The sequence below is a fragment of the Hakea prostrata genome, chromosome 4 (genome assembly GCF_041222555.1).
Source record: "Hakea prostrata isolate BN-2017 chromosome 4, UWA_Hpros_2, whole genome shotgun sequence".
Lineage (NCBI taxonomy): Eukaryota > Viridiplantae > Streptophyta > Magnoliopsida > Proteales > Proteaceae > Hakea > Hakea prostrata.
Genome location: NC_142603.1, coordinates 3,544,242 through 3,556,285, shown reverse-complemented (window position 1 = coordinate 3,556,285; position 12,044 = coordinate 3,544,242). Strand labels below are relative to the sequence as shown.

Below are 12,044 nucleotides of genomic sequence, written 5' to 3'. Positions count from 1 at the left end.
CATTGCTACCCTCATTGTAGTCAGCATCTTTATCTTTTTATTCATCAGTAACTCGAGCTCTCTTCATGCAGTATTTGTTGTTTGGTTGTACCGAGTCTATATATTATATTGAGGGAGAAGTTGAAGTATTGCTCTCTTCTAAAGAAGTTGAATGGAAAAAATTATTGTACTTGAATGCGTAGTCGTATTGTTAGTCAAGTATAGAACTATAATTTATAAAGCATGAGGTCACGAGTTTAACTTCTCGTACATTTGAGATTTGAGAAAATTCAAAATCAATACTAATCTGGATGTACAGATATGGAGCAAGCATCAAGCGTTTTTGTAGCAAAAATTCTGCCTCGAAAAAAAAAAAAAAAAATTGTAGGGAAATCATTGATTTGTATATCGAACTAGAAGATTGATGGAAACAGAAAAAACCATTAATTCATCTTAAGATCAAGGAGTTCGGATAAGAATAATATGATTTCCAGGTAGAATCACATGATTCATACTTAGCCCTAACCCTAAACCAATTCAATAATGGTCCGAGTTCTTCCTATTGGTTTTGGTTCCAACGCTATTGTGTTTTCATTTTTCAAGAACTACATGAATACGACCGCACCTGCACTTCGCATCTTTGTGTTCCCCTTCTCCATACCTGTTTTTTGGAGCACAGGATCCGCGTGGGCGCAGAAATAAAGACGAGGTACGAAACATGGAATCCGGTGCCTCCGTTGGCGGTGGCGGAGGCGATTTCTCGTCGAAACTTCCTGATTGGGTGGTTTCGAAGCGGATCTCTTCAGCGTCTCGTCGGTACCAGTATCTTTTGGACAAATCAACTCCTCATGTCCTCAGGCGCTGGATCGCATTCGCCGTAATTGCAAGCATCTACGTCATCCGTGTTTTGTTCCTCCAAGGATTCTACGTCGTCTCTTATGGTCTGGGCATCTACATTCTCAATCTCCTCATTGCCTTCCTTTCCCCTCAGGTTGACCCCGAGATTCAAGAACTCACTGATGGCCCTACTCTTCCTACCACTTCGTCCGAGGAATTCCGCCCTTTTGTTCGCCGTCTTCCCGAGTTCAAATTCTGGTGCGCTTCTCACACCTTTCACTTTTTCTGTCTAATTCATGGCCTTCTTCTAAGTCATACCACAAATCAAACGTAGAATTCCGTTATTTTCTTTTGTTGTGATTCCGAGACATCGAGTAATCAGATGGGGAACGGGCTGGGTGTGCTGTTGATGTGACAAAATTGTATCTTGTTCATTCGTGTAACTAACTATATTACAACAACGGCATGATTTTGTATTGATTTTAATCGTTGAAGTTATTAGGGCCATCGACAGGGACCAGCTTTTAGAAGAAAGAATAAGACGATATGCTAACTGAACCAGGGGAAGAAAGGGATTTTGCCAATGCTCTCTCTCTCGTTGTTGTTCCTGTTGAAGGTCTAAAGGGAGAAAGGTGTTTAAACTGTAAGTTAAAACAAGACCAGCTTTTTTATCAATATTCGGTACTGGATAATGGATATAAAGCATCAAACCTGTGAAAACGAGCAACATCCTGCACCAATTGAGTACCAAAAATGTAGTCAGAACCACGGAACGTATTGCTTCGGAAACCGACGCTGGTTCCCGGGGAAGAGACGCAACACCACTCGACGTCGATCCGCGCCACCGCGCTACCGTCCTCCCACCCTTTTTTCCTTTTTTCCCCCGTCGGTGGGCGCCCCTTCGCGGAAGGAGAAGAGAAGAGAGCTCCTCCGGCGGGGGTAGCGGGAGAGAGGGGCCGGGTGGGGGGGAGAGGGGCGTTTCCTCCGCGCCCCCCGGTCAGCTCTGCATCCTTATGTCAAGTATCAGCTCTCAGCTGAACAAAATGGCGAGGCAGTTTTAGACTGATGAGTTCATAGGAAGGGTGAGAAAATGTATACTGACATTAATACACTTGTGGGATAAGTTAATTGTAGCAATTGCACTAAAGTCCTTAATCAAATAAAGAAAGCTTGAATAGATAATACTGGATGTGTCCTGAACTGCCTTAATAAGTAACAAGCATGGCACATTAGTATGTAGAAAAGACAGGCATCTGACTGAAGCTTTTTTTGGGCAAGGTGTACCATGTTCTCCTTAAGCACTGTGTCTCCTGCATCCACAAAATTGAAATATTGGGTGCTAGTATGCCGCCGTTATATCAAATCATCATCGTAGAATGAAGAAGATACCTTGTGATAACATTAGATATAGACCAGTCTTTGACCAGTTTTTCAGCCTTATTGGTTGGCTGGTTATTCAATTTTTAAATTTCTATATTTTTCTGCCTTGTTGTTCTCTAAATCTTAGTCACTGCGGTTCTGTGTTGAAACTTTGTTGATGAATCTACAAAATTATACTTGAACGCTTGTTCTCACAAATATTGTCAATTGAGCTGAAACGTACCAGAGGTACTTTCTTTAAGGTATTTAGACACCCCGATTTGTGCAATACGGGTTCTACAGTGTCTTCACCCCAAGATCAGTCAGCCCAACCTTTAAGGTTGCACCCCAGAAAGGTTACTTCAGGTGTATCAGGTAATGTTCACTGCTTAACAGAACAACAACAGGGAGAGAGAGACAGAAAGAGGAGGAGGAAAATTCCGTACCTAGAATGAACTCGGAAATGGCTTTGTATAGAGCTCCAAAGGCTGTGGGTGAAGGCTAAGGTCACCTCTCTTTGTTGAGGGTACCTTTCAGCTCAGCTCCCTTCAAGAAGGTACCTGTCCAGCTGACCTCCCTACTGGAGAGTGCCTCTCTAATGGCATCTCCACGTAATCACCTAGCAGCGGGCTTTCCAGAATAGGGTCCATGACAAAATGGGCCTTCCGAATCAAAGCCCACGACCCAAGTCCCAAATCATAAGTCACATAGATATATATATATATATATATATATATATATATATATATTTATATATATATATATATATATATATATATATAAAAAAATAAGGCACTATAGGGTTTAGGCAAATTAATAATACATGGGCCCTTACTATATATAAACCATATAATCAGATCATCTCAACCCGATGTGGGACTAAATAAAACCATGGATAAAAGACACAATTAAAACAAATATTTATATAAAATTTATTGTTGTAAATATATTTAAAACTTTATATAAATATTTGTTTTAATTGTGTCTTTTATCCATGGTTTAATTTAGTCCCTCATCGGGTTGAGATGATCTGATTATATATGGTTTATATATAGTAAGGGCCCATGTATTATTAATTTGCCTGAACCCTATAGTGACCTTGACCATGATTATATATATATATATATATATATATATATATATATATATATATATATCATATGACTTGGGACTTGGGTCGTGGGCTTTGATCCGGAAGGCCCATTTTGTCATGGGCCCTATTCTGGAAAGCCCGCTGCTGGGTGATTACGTGGAGATGCCATTAGAGAGGCACTCTCCAGTAGGAAGGTCACCTGGACAAGTACCTTCTTGAAGGGAGCTGAGCTGAAATGTACCCTCAACAAAGAGAGGTGACCTTACCCTTCACCCACAGCCTTTGGAGCTCTATACAAAGCCATTTCCGAGTTCATTATAGGTACGGAATTTTCCTCCTCTTTCTGTCTCTCTCTCCCTGTTGTTGTTTTGTCAAGCAGTGAACATTACCTGATACACCTGAAGTAACCTTTCTGGGGTGCAACCTTAAAGGTTGGGCTGACTGATCTTGGGGTGAAGACACTGTAGAACCCGTATTGCACAAATCGGGGTGTCTAAATACCTTAAAGAAAGTACCTCTGGACGGTTTCAGCTCAATTGACAGTATTTGTGAGAACAAGCGTTCAAGTATAATTTTGCAGATTCATCAACAAAGTTTCAACATTCTGCTTTATGGTTTAGTTTTCCTAAATGCTTCCTTTACCTGTATCAACTCTCCCTGGCTTAAAAAGAAAACTCTTCCTCGAGTTTTAATGTGTATAGGGGTCAACTTGGTGTGGTGTATGTCTAGTATCCTAATCATTCTTTTTTTTATGGACTTCAAGTAAATAGTCTCAAAATATAAACCTTAACACTACTAACCTAGTGTTTTGACTTCACCCATTTTGCGAGCTTATAAATTGAATTTGTTACAGTGAAACTGAAGAGAGGGGTGGACCTCAGTGAATGGTAAGGTTGCTCCATTGCAACCTAGTGATTTTGTTAGCACACGTTTCCCTTCCCAGACCTTGCAGTGTTGGGAGCCTCATGGACTAGGTACTCTCCTCTTTTGTTGCAATGGGAAATCCAAGGAAATGAGTGTCCCACTCATAACTGCCCCGATTTTGTCTTCAGCTCATTGGACTGCCACCTCACCTTGTGGGCATCCCACGCTTGCATGTAGGCCTCTATATGTAATCAATGTCTCATGCAATTGCATCACACAATCTAGAGCTGGAACAGTTGAGCTTTTACCATTATAGAGTAACTAAATGTGATGGTCTGCAATAGGCTATGGAATCTCATTGATGGAGTTTGTGATCTCTTTGCTCCCAATGAATAGAAACAAGGAGTTTGTAGGTGAACCATGCATCATGATGGGAACAGTTCAACCTTCAAAGGGAGCTTTTGTTCATAGACTAGCGCAGTCTTGCTCAATTGAGTGAGATGTATACTCTGCTCTCTCACTCTCTCTTCCTCCCTCCCTCCGTCCTCTTTTGACTCAGGAGTGTTTTTTCATAAGATTGGTTAGACTAATATGATCAGCCTACCCCGTGACACCTCCATTTGGTCCCCATCTCCCTCCAAAGCATTTACTACCTCATCCGCTTGGAATCTCCTCCGCTCCCCCCATCCCCCTGTCCCTTGGTCCCACTTGGTTTGGTTCAAAGGTCACATTCCCTGTCATTCCCTCACCCTTTGGAGAGCCTTCAACAATGCCCTCCCTACCCAATCCTTCCTCATCAGCCGTCACATCCCTGCCAACCCTAGATGCATCCTTTGCTGGAATGGTTCTGAGGACATTGACCACCTATTTTTCTCCTGTCCCTTCTCCCGTCCCCTTTGGGATAGAGCCCTTGCTTCCATTTGGCCCCACTTGAGGCGCTCACATGGGTTCGATCGTGATTGGCTTTGGATTTCAAGGAATTATGCCGGTCTCTCCATCTGCGACCGCCTTGGCAAACTAGTCTTTTGTGCCGCCATCCATCACATTTGGTGGGAGTGCAACCTTGGAAGATGGACCACCAAATCGCGATCCCTATATCTGATTTGGAAAGCCATCTTCTTTGATGTTTCATCTAGATTGTCCTCCCTCCCCCATCCCCCTGTTGCTGACAGCCCCAGAAATAGGTTGATTGTTAGCTTCTGGGGCCTCAGCTGCTCCTTCATCTCCCCCTCTTGATTTCCCTCCTCCCCCCCCCCCCCCTTTTTCTTTCTTCTTTCTTGTTTGCCCTTTATTTTTCTGTGGTGCTGTTGTTGTTTTTTAATATATTATTCATTCACCCAAAAAAAATATGATCAGTTTGGAGACCCAAGAGTTCCCTCCATTTAAGATTCAGTCTCTGTTATCCTTCCTTCTTTGAGCCTTAGTCTTGGAGTGTGCCACCTTTCACTTTGGGCAATCCTAGCACTATATTATCATGCCTTAAATCCATACTTTCTCTGATATATCTCTTTCAATGCAAATTCGGAACTCCGACTATTGCTCATTTGGATTTCAGAGATTTTTATCTCTATCAGTTGCTGATCACTGGAGCTGTCAACCCCCCAGATCCTAAGGTACTCAAAAGAACTGTATTACGTGCAATGCACATCAATTACAAAGTAAAAGGAATTTATAGGCTGCAAGGACTTGTCAAGGATGTTAGGCAGCAAGAAGGGCCACATGTAGAATGCAGCATTTTAGCTTGCTAGGCTTTCTTCTGTGTTTTCTTTTTTATGTATCTGCTATTATTTTATAGAGCTTCTTGTTTGAGCCATATAAACATAATGATTTTAAGCCAACTGTCCATCATGATTTGTTGAATTGTTCTTGAGTAAGCTGAACTTAGAGAAGTAACATCCTGTTTGCAGTGCAATCTATTGACCAATTAAATCTCATGTCTGTTCTCTTGAGGTGCACTATGATTGTGAAATGTGCTTGTTGAGGTTCCATCTGGAAAGTTGACTGCCCAAAATTACATAGCCTTGGAACTGTACTCAATTCTCACCTAGTCATCAATTGTATGTTACCTCTGGTGTAGGTCAGTTCATATAGCATACCAAGCTCCCTAGGCATTACGTTGGGCAATTAAAGCTTGCAACCAGCCAACTTAGCACTCCTGCTTTTATTCATGTCCATTTTAATTTTTGCATAATAGTTATAGAACTATGGAAAGTAGAAACCAGATGAAAATAGAGCAGCATCCTCATTGGCTCATCATGCAAATCAGATATTTAGGTTGCATTACCTCATGTTTGGCCATATGATCAGCTTATTATTTGGATATGGTGGCGTTCATTGAAATGAGCTGCTTACCAACAGTAAGATGTTTTATTTGCTCAATCATTTTTGGAGACCTGCATGACTAGTCCTCATTAGAATTAACCCAGTCAATGAATAGGTGTTCCACTTTCCATCAATATATCAGTTAATCCCTTCCTAACAGCAAACTCTATAGATTGTAGTCCTGCCTTCTTCAGGGTTCAAAAACCAATACTTGAGATCGAAACCGGAGTAGCCAGAATCAGGATCAGCCTGAATTGGGCAATCCAATCGGATTTTTTTATCCTGGTACTTGTAAAATCTCCATCTCCAATCTACCCAGGGTCAAATGTAAACATCAGATCATCAAAGAACCACTCTGCAATAGATTGATGATGGGCCAGAATTAATGCTGAAAATTGATATTCAATGGCTGGAGAGAATAAAAGATCGATCACTTTGTTCAGTAGCAGGTTTACTCTTCGATTGCAGCACTTGTACCAGTTCAATGCCACATGATTAACAATAGAAAGGGAAAAATCTGGGATAGAAGGGTGGAGTAGACTACCTCAGCCTTTGGCCTCTCAAGCACAGCTATGTCAGCTGTTGAAATGCTAGCTTCAATCAAGTTATTGAATTTCTTTTAGTTCAATCTGAAGTAAGATACGATTAATAGGTCTTTTTAATAGCTTAGCCTATGCTTCACAATATACTAAGTCTAAAAAATAGAGGCTTGAGAAGCTTCTAAATAAAAGCTAAGCAACTAAAATAAAAACTTCCTATAAATCTAGCTGATATACTCCAAAACCGATAACTCCAAAAACCAAATAGTGAAAAAAATTAAACTATAAGCTACCATAATGAAATAAAATAGTTTCTAAAACTGAAAATCAAAACTAACTTACGGCAGCATTGGGAAGAATCTTTCCTCCACTTTGCAGGCTGATATGGGCTGTGACATGGTTTACAGGGTTAATGAAACCTTGGTCGTTTCTTCTTTAAAGTTTGATCTATGTCATTTTTATTACTGTGACCTGAATCAGTTCTTTCCACACCATTTTGCATCCAATGATTTTCTGTTCTATTCTTGGTCAGTCTAATTCATCAGACATTGGATTAACTCCTGACTTCGGATATCTTGTAAGGAAGCCTGGCATCTTTTTGTCTTTTGATTCTTTCCTCATTATCCCTCTTTTTTCTGTCCCTGGCGTGTGGGGCTTGTATGGCTGCTTTACTTGTCAACCCTTCTCTGACCAACCAGAGACCTTAATGGTACACATTTTTTTCCTCTTTTGGTGTTGTGCTTATTTTCTTTCTCCACAGATTAATAATAACTAGCTGTTCAGTTTCTAGGCCTTATTTGATGGATGGATGTCTTTCGTTGCCACAGGTATTCCATCACAAAAACCTTTTGTATTGCGTTTGTGATGACATTCTTTGCTGTATTTGATGTGCCTGTGTTTTGGCCTGTACTACTCTTCTACTGGTTGATGCTGTTCATGCTCACGATGAAGAAACAGATACTGCACATGGTCAAATACAAATATGTTCCTTTCTCGTTTGGCAAACGGGTATGTTTGGGCTCCTACAGTTGTAATTCTTGTGAATTCGTTTCTTTGGCAGCTTCCAATATTTATTTTGTTACATCGTCCCTCTTTATCTTTTTCAGCGCTACACTGGAAAGAAAGTAGTTGCAACAGATGATGCAAGCCGAGATTGAAATTTCTGGTGGGTTGAACAGTCAGATGTGGATAATAGACAGCTCAAATTAGCCATTTTGTTATTTATGTACTTTTCTTTCTCACCAAGTTTCTTCAGGCAAGGTGTTCATTCTGTAGCCAAAGATTCGGGCTCTCGGAGATGAAATTTGTCCTATATACCCTTCTATTATTTAGTGGCAAGAGTTTTATTACGAACTCCAATGCTGGTGGGATTGATCGCACCATACTTTAGGCATTTAGAGCAGAGATTGCTATCCAAATGAGACTTTGCATTGCTGTGTAGAATTTACAGATGATATTTTTATCCAGTCTTTGTTTTCTCTTGTAAAGTATTTGGCCGTGTTGATTTTAGGAGGGTAAAGGGAGAGACGTGTGGATTACAGAAGGCTGTTTCTAGTTTTTTGGTAAAATTTGTGCAGAAGGTTGTTTGAACAAGCAACATAGGAGAGACGTATGTATGGTGTCAAGAAGATAGTTCATGAGTTAGAAGTGTAAGGTATCCATTGAAAATTTCTCAATACTAACCATCCATCACTATCTTCTAGGGATGGAAAAATCTCTCAACAAATACTTGAGTCTCCACTACATGATCGAATCTATGTAAAAGGGTTTGGCTTGATTTTTTCGGTCATGTTGCGGATCTAATGTACTAAGTCTCTTCCTTTACCCAGGCTTGGGATCAGCAGCAAATACGGGGGGAGTTTTCAGCCGCCACTACATGGTTAGTTCAATTTGGATGAAAAATTTGTGAAATTGATAGATCTTAACCGTTAAGTATCAGCCTAAAACATTATTTCTGAACAGCAACACAGACCATTAAAACAGGAATTTAAGCACCCAGACCAGGGGATTGAAGGGTTGAAAACTTGCAATTGTTATTTGTGCTCGTTGAGCAGACTTCCCTACACGACTGAGCTTGCTAAAGGCTAAAGCTGATTCGGATTTCTCCCGCTTAATATTTTCTGTTCCAATTTTCGAAAACTTGGGTTTCTCCCGCTTATTCTTCTCTTCTTAAGGGGGTGGCACGTAGTATGCATAAACGCTGTAGAAGCTCTGCGCCGAAGTGAGAAGCAACAAGAACACAGCAGCAAGAACGGAGATGATGGCCCAGGGATTATTGAAGTAGTTATGCTTCAAGGTAGCCTTCCACGCGTTCCACCTGTGATTATGGTATCGATTCACCTCCTCCGATAGCCGGGAGAAATCGTTGTCGTTGATATCGTATACCACCTCCTGACACATCCTGTGGAACAGCTCCGCCACCTCTGCGTCGCTCCCCAGCCAGTGCTCGATGATATCGTAATGGTGAAGGTAACCGACATCCTTCGGTGAATTTATGAGATTGTCCATGAAAATTACATAGGCTGTGATTTGGTTGCCGCATTCTGGGTAGCATTGCTCGAATGCTATGAGATTCAGGAACAGCGATTTGGTCCCATCGTGAATCAACAGCCTCGGTATCCAGAGTACCCCGTTTTCGAACTTGATATCCCAGAATCTGTCTGTCTTTCTCTTCCTAAACTTCACCCCTGCATCCTTCAACTCAGTGACGCAGTGGATCAGCTGCTGCCGTCGTTTGTCCGCTACTCTCGCGGAGTTCAATGTCCATTTCATCCAATTCCTCAGCACCGGCGGTGGCTCTGGACCAGGGCCTCTCCGCAAGAGACTTCGCCGGAACACGTCAAGGCAGTGAAGCCCCATTTGATCCGTCAAGGGATCGAAGTGAGTGGCGGAGGATTGATTAATTGATGACTCCAGTTTGTCCCTCTCGCGCTTCATCAGCGGCTCGTCCGTCGGCATTAACGGGTCGAAGAATCGGAGAGCGAGTTTGGCTACTAGTCCTCGCTGATCGGGCTCTCCGATCTGCAGACCTAGAAGGCGATCGAGAACAAACAGAGGAAGCTGGTTCTCCAGCATGATCATGTCGCGCTGGATTGAGTGCATCAGCCCCCGCATTGCGAAGACTGGGTCATTGAGAGGGTATCCTAGCTTCTTGAAATCCCCTAATGCGCCTCGGAAGAGCTCAAGAACGAAGCAACCGTCAAGAACCAACATCTCTACGAATTCGTCGCTGGTGAGAGGAATTGGGCCTTCGTAGCACGCACGAGCTTTCTCTTCGAGATCCTGGAGGGATTCGAGATACATATTTACGTCCTGACGAGTTCGCTTGAGCATCCTGTGGAAGGCTCGCCACTTGTGCCGCTCCATGTCTCGGAGTTGATCTCGGCCGTGATGATAAGGACCCAGTGAAACGATTTGGGGAACGAACGCCTTCTTGGAGTCATCGCCCTCTCGGAGGCTCCGCGGAATTCGATAAATGCAGAGCTTAGCCCATGAGGCTGCGTCATGGTCACGACGTGCCTGCTCTAGCTTCTCATTAATGGAGATCACCCACTCTGTTTTCTTCCGATCTTGTTTCTCTTCTTCGACATTTTCATCGTCGCCGTTGATTGTTATCAAATGCGAAAAGGAGGGCGTTTTCTCCTCCAAAAATGGCCGTGGCTGTTGCTCTGGTTGTGGCTCCGGCTGAGGCTCTGGCTCTGGTTGTTGGGTCGATTCCAATGGCTGGTCGTGTGATGGGGTGGAACTGGGTGACTTCACGATGCCAGCTTCTACGGTCTCTCTGAGTTTTACAGTGATGAGGTACCAACTTAACATCTCCTTGTTAAACACTGCCACCATTTTTCTCCGACTCTACAACGCTTTGTGGTTTGAAGTCAAAATTTAGTACTAGTTTCAGGTGCTCCTTGCTCATTCCCTCTTCCCCTTTTTCTGTTGTGAATGGTGGTAGGGTTCAACAGAACCAAAACTTCTCATATCGTAATCCTTCGGGCTTTACATTATCAAATAATTTCGAGAAGCTCACAGGTGCGTTCTACTTTTTATGATGCTCATTAATTTTTTCCATGTTCTTGGCTCAATGTTGTTCGAGTTCAATTGTCAACTTTTGGTTAGGCAAAGCGTATCATCCCCAACAAATAGAAATGGAATTCATTGGTCAAGTTTATCTATAACCAAAATAATGGAGTAAGTGAAGATTTTAAACAGATCAGCTGCAGACAAACAACTTATTTTATTGTAAATAGAAAATAAAGAGTAACATGTATGTTTTTGGTTAATTGGCTATACATGTTGGAAGAGAGGAAGTAGTGCTTGATTCATGCTACACGTTGAGATACAGCTGGAGAAATTAAAATATAATCAATTTATATTTTTTCTCATAATGTTCATGTGGGATATACCTCTTTACTGTTTCTATAGTTAAAATTGGAAGGATTCAAATGATGACTCTTTCCACAAAGCCTTATTTAGTGAAGCCTTCAGAACTCTATATAGTGCAATCCTTTCAGTTTCTTAAAAGCCTAGACAATGGGGTCTTCACTATTCATACCCAAGAGGGGTGCTGTGGCAACTACTAGTGGTTTGAGCTGCAATTCCTTGTCATATAGTGAATATAATAAGACTATGTTAAGTGATTACATATTGACATTGACATGAATGATCATAGATCCGATACCTACTAAAGATTAGGTGACATAATAATGTTTAAGCATGCATCTAGTAGGCATTAGGGTTATTTCTTGATATTAGAGTTCGGACGCATATGTTCATTATAGTATAGATTCTGGAACTAGTACAATTTTTCTCAATTGACATAAAAAAAAGAAAAAGAAAAAAGAAACAAAAGTTCCTGCCATGAATAGTCTTAATATTAGGCTAATGAATTCCTGCTTGTCAAGGAAAAAGAAAGGATATTCTTTGTACTCTTAGTTCTTTATGTCAGTATGCCAAGAAAGCAGTTCACTTTACTATGTTATCCATGTCCTTGCTTAATAAATTCACTTCCCCATAAATCAATGCACCAAATCCCTTTCCCTTTCCTGTCTAGCCTA

General features: G+C 41.5%; 2 protein-coding genes across 2 annotated transcripts; one reads left to right on the top strand and one right to left on the bottom strand.

The window, feature by feature from the left end:
- The first annotated feature begins 250 nt into the window (after positions 1–250).
- On the top strand, positions 251–9,000 carry LOC149017126 (protein RER1A-like). Its single transcript, XM_089151452.1, has 3 exons — positions 251–1,074; positions 7,821–8,001; positions 8,100–9,000. Exons 1-3 carry the CDS (start codon positions 698–700, stop codon positions 8,148–8,150), a joined length of 609 nt encoding a protein of 202 aa, XP_089007578.1. The 5' UTR covers positions 251–697; the 3' UTR covers positions 8,151–9,000.
- A 162-nt stretch (positions 9,001–9,162) lies between these two features.
- LOC149017125 (UPF0481 protein At3g47200-like) lies at positions 9,163–10,955 on the bottom strand. The gene has a single exon (XM_089151450.1). It carries the CDS (start codon positions 10,831–10,833, stop codon positions 9,163–9,165), a length of 1,671 nt encoding a protein of 556 aa, XP_089007576.1. The 5' UTR covers positions 10,834–10,955.
- Between the last annotated feature and the right edge of the window lie 1,089 nt (positions 10,956–12,044).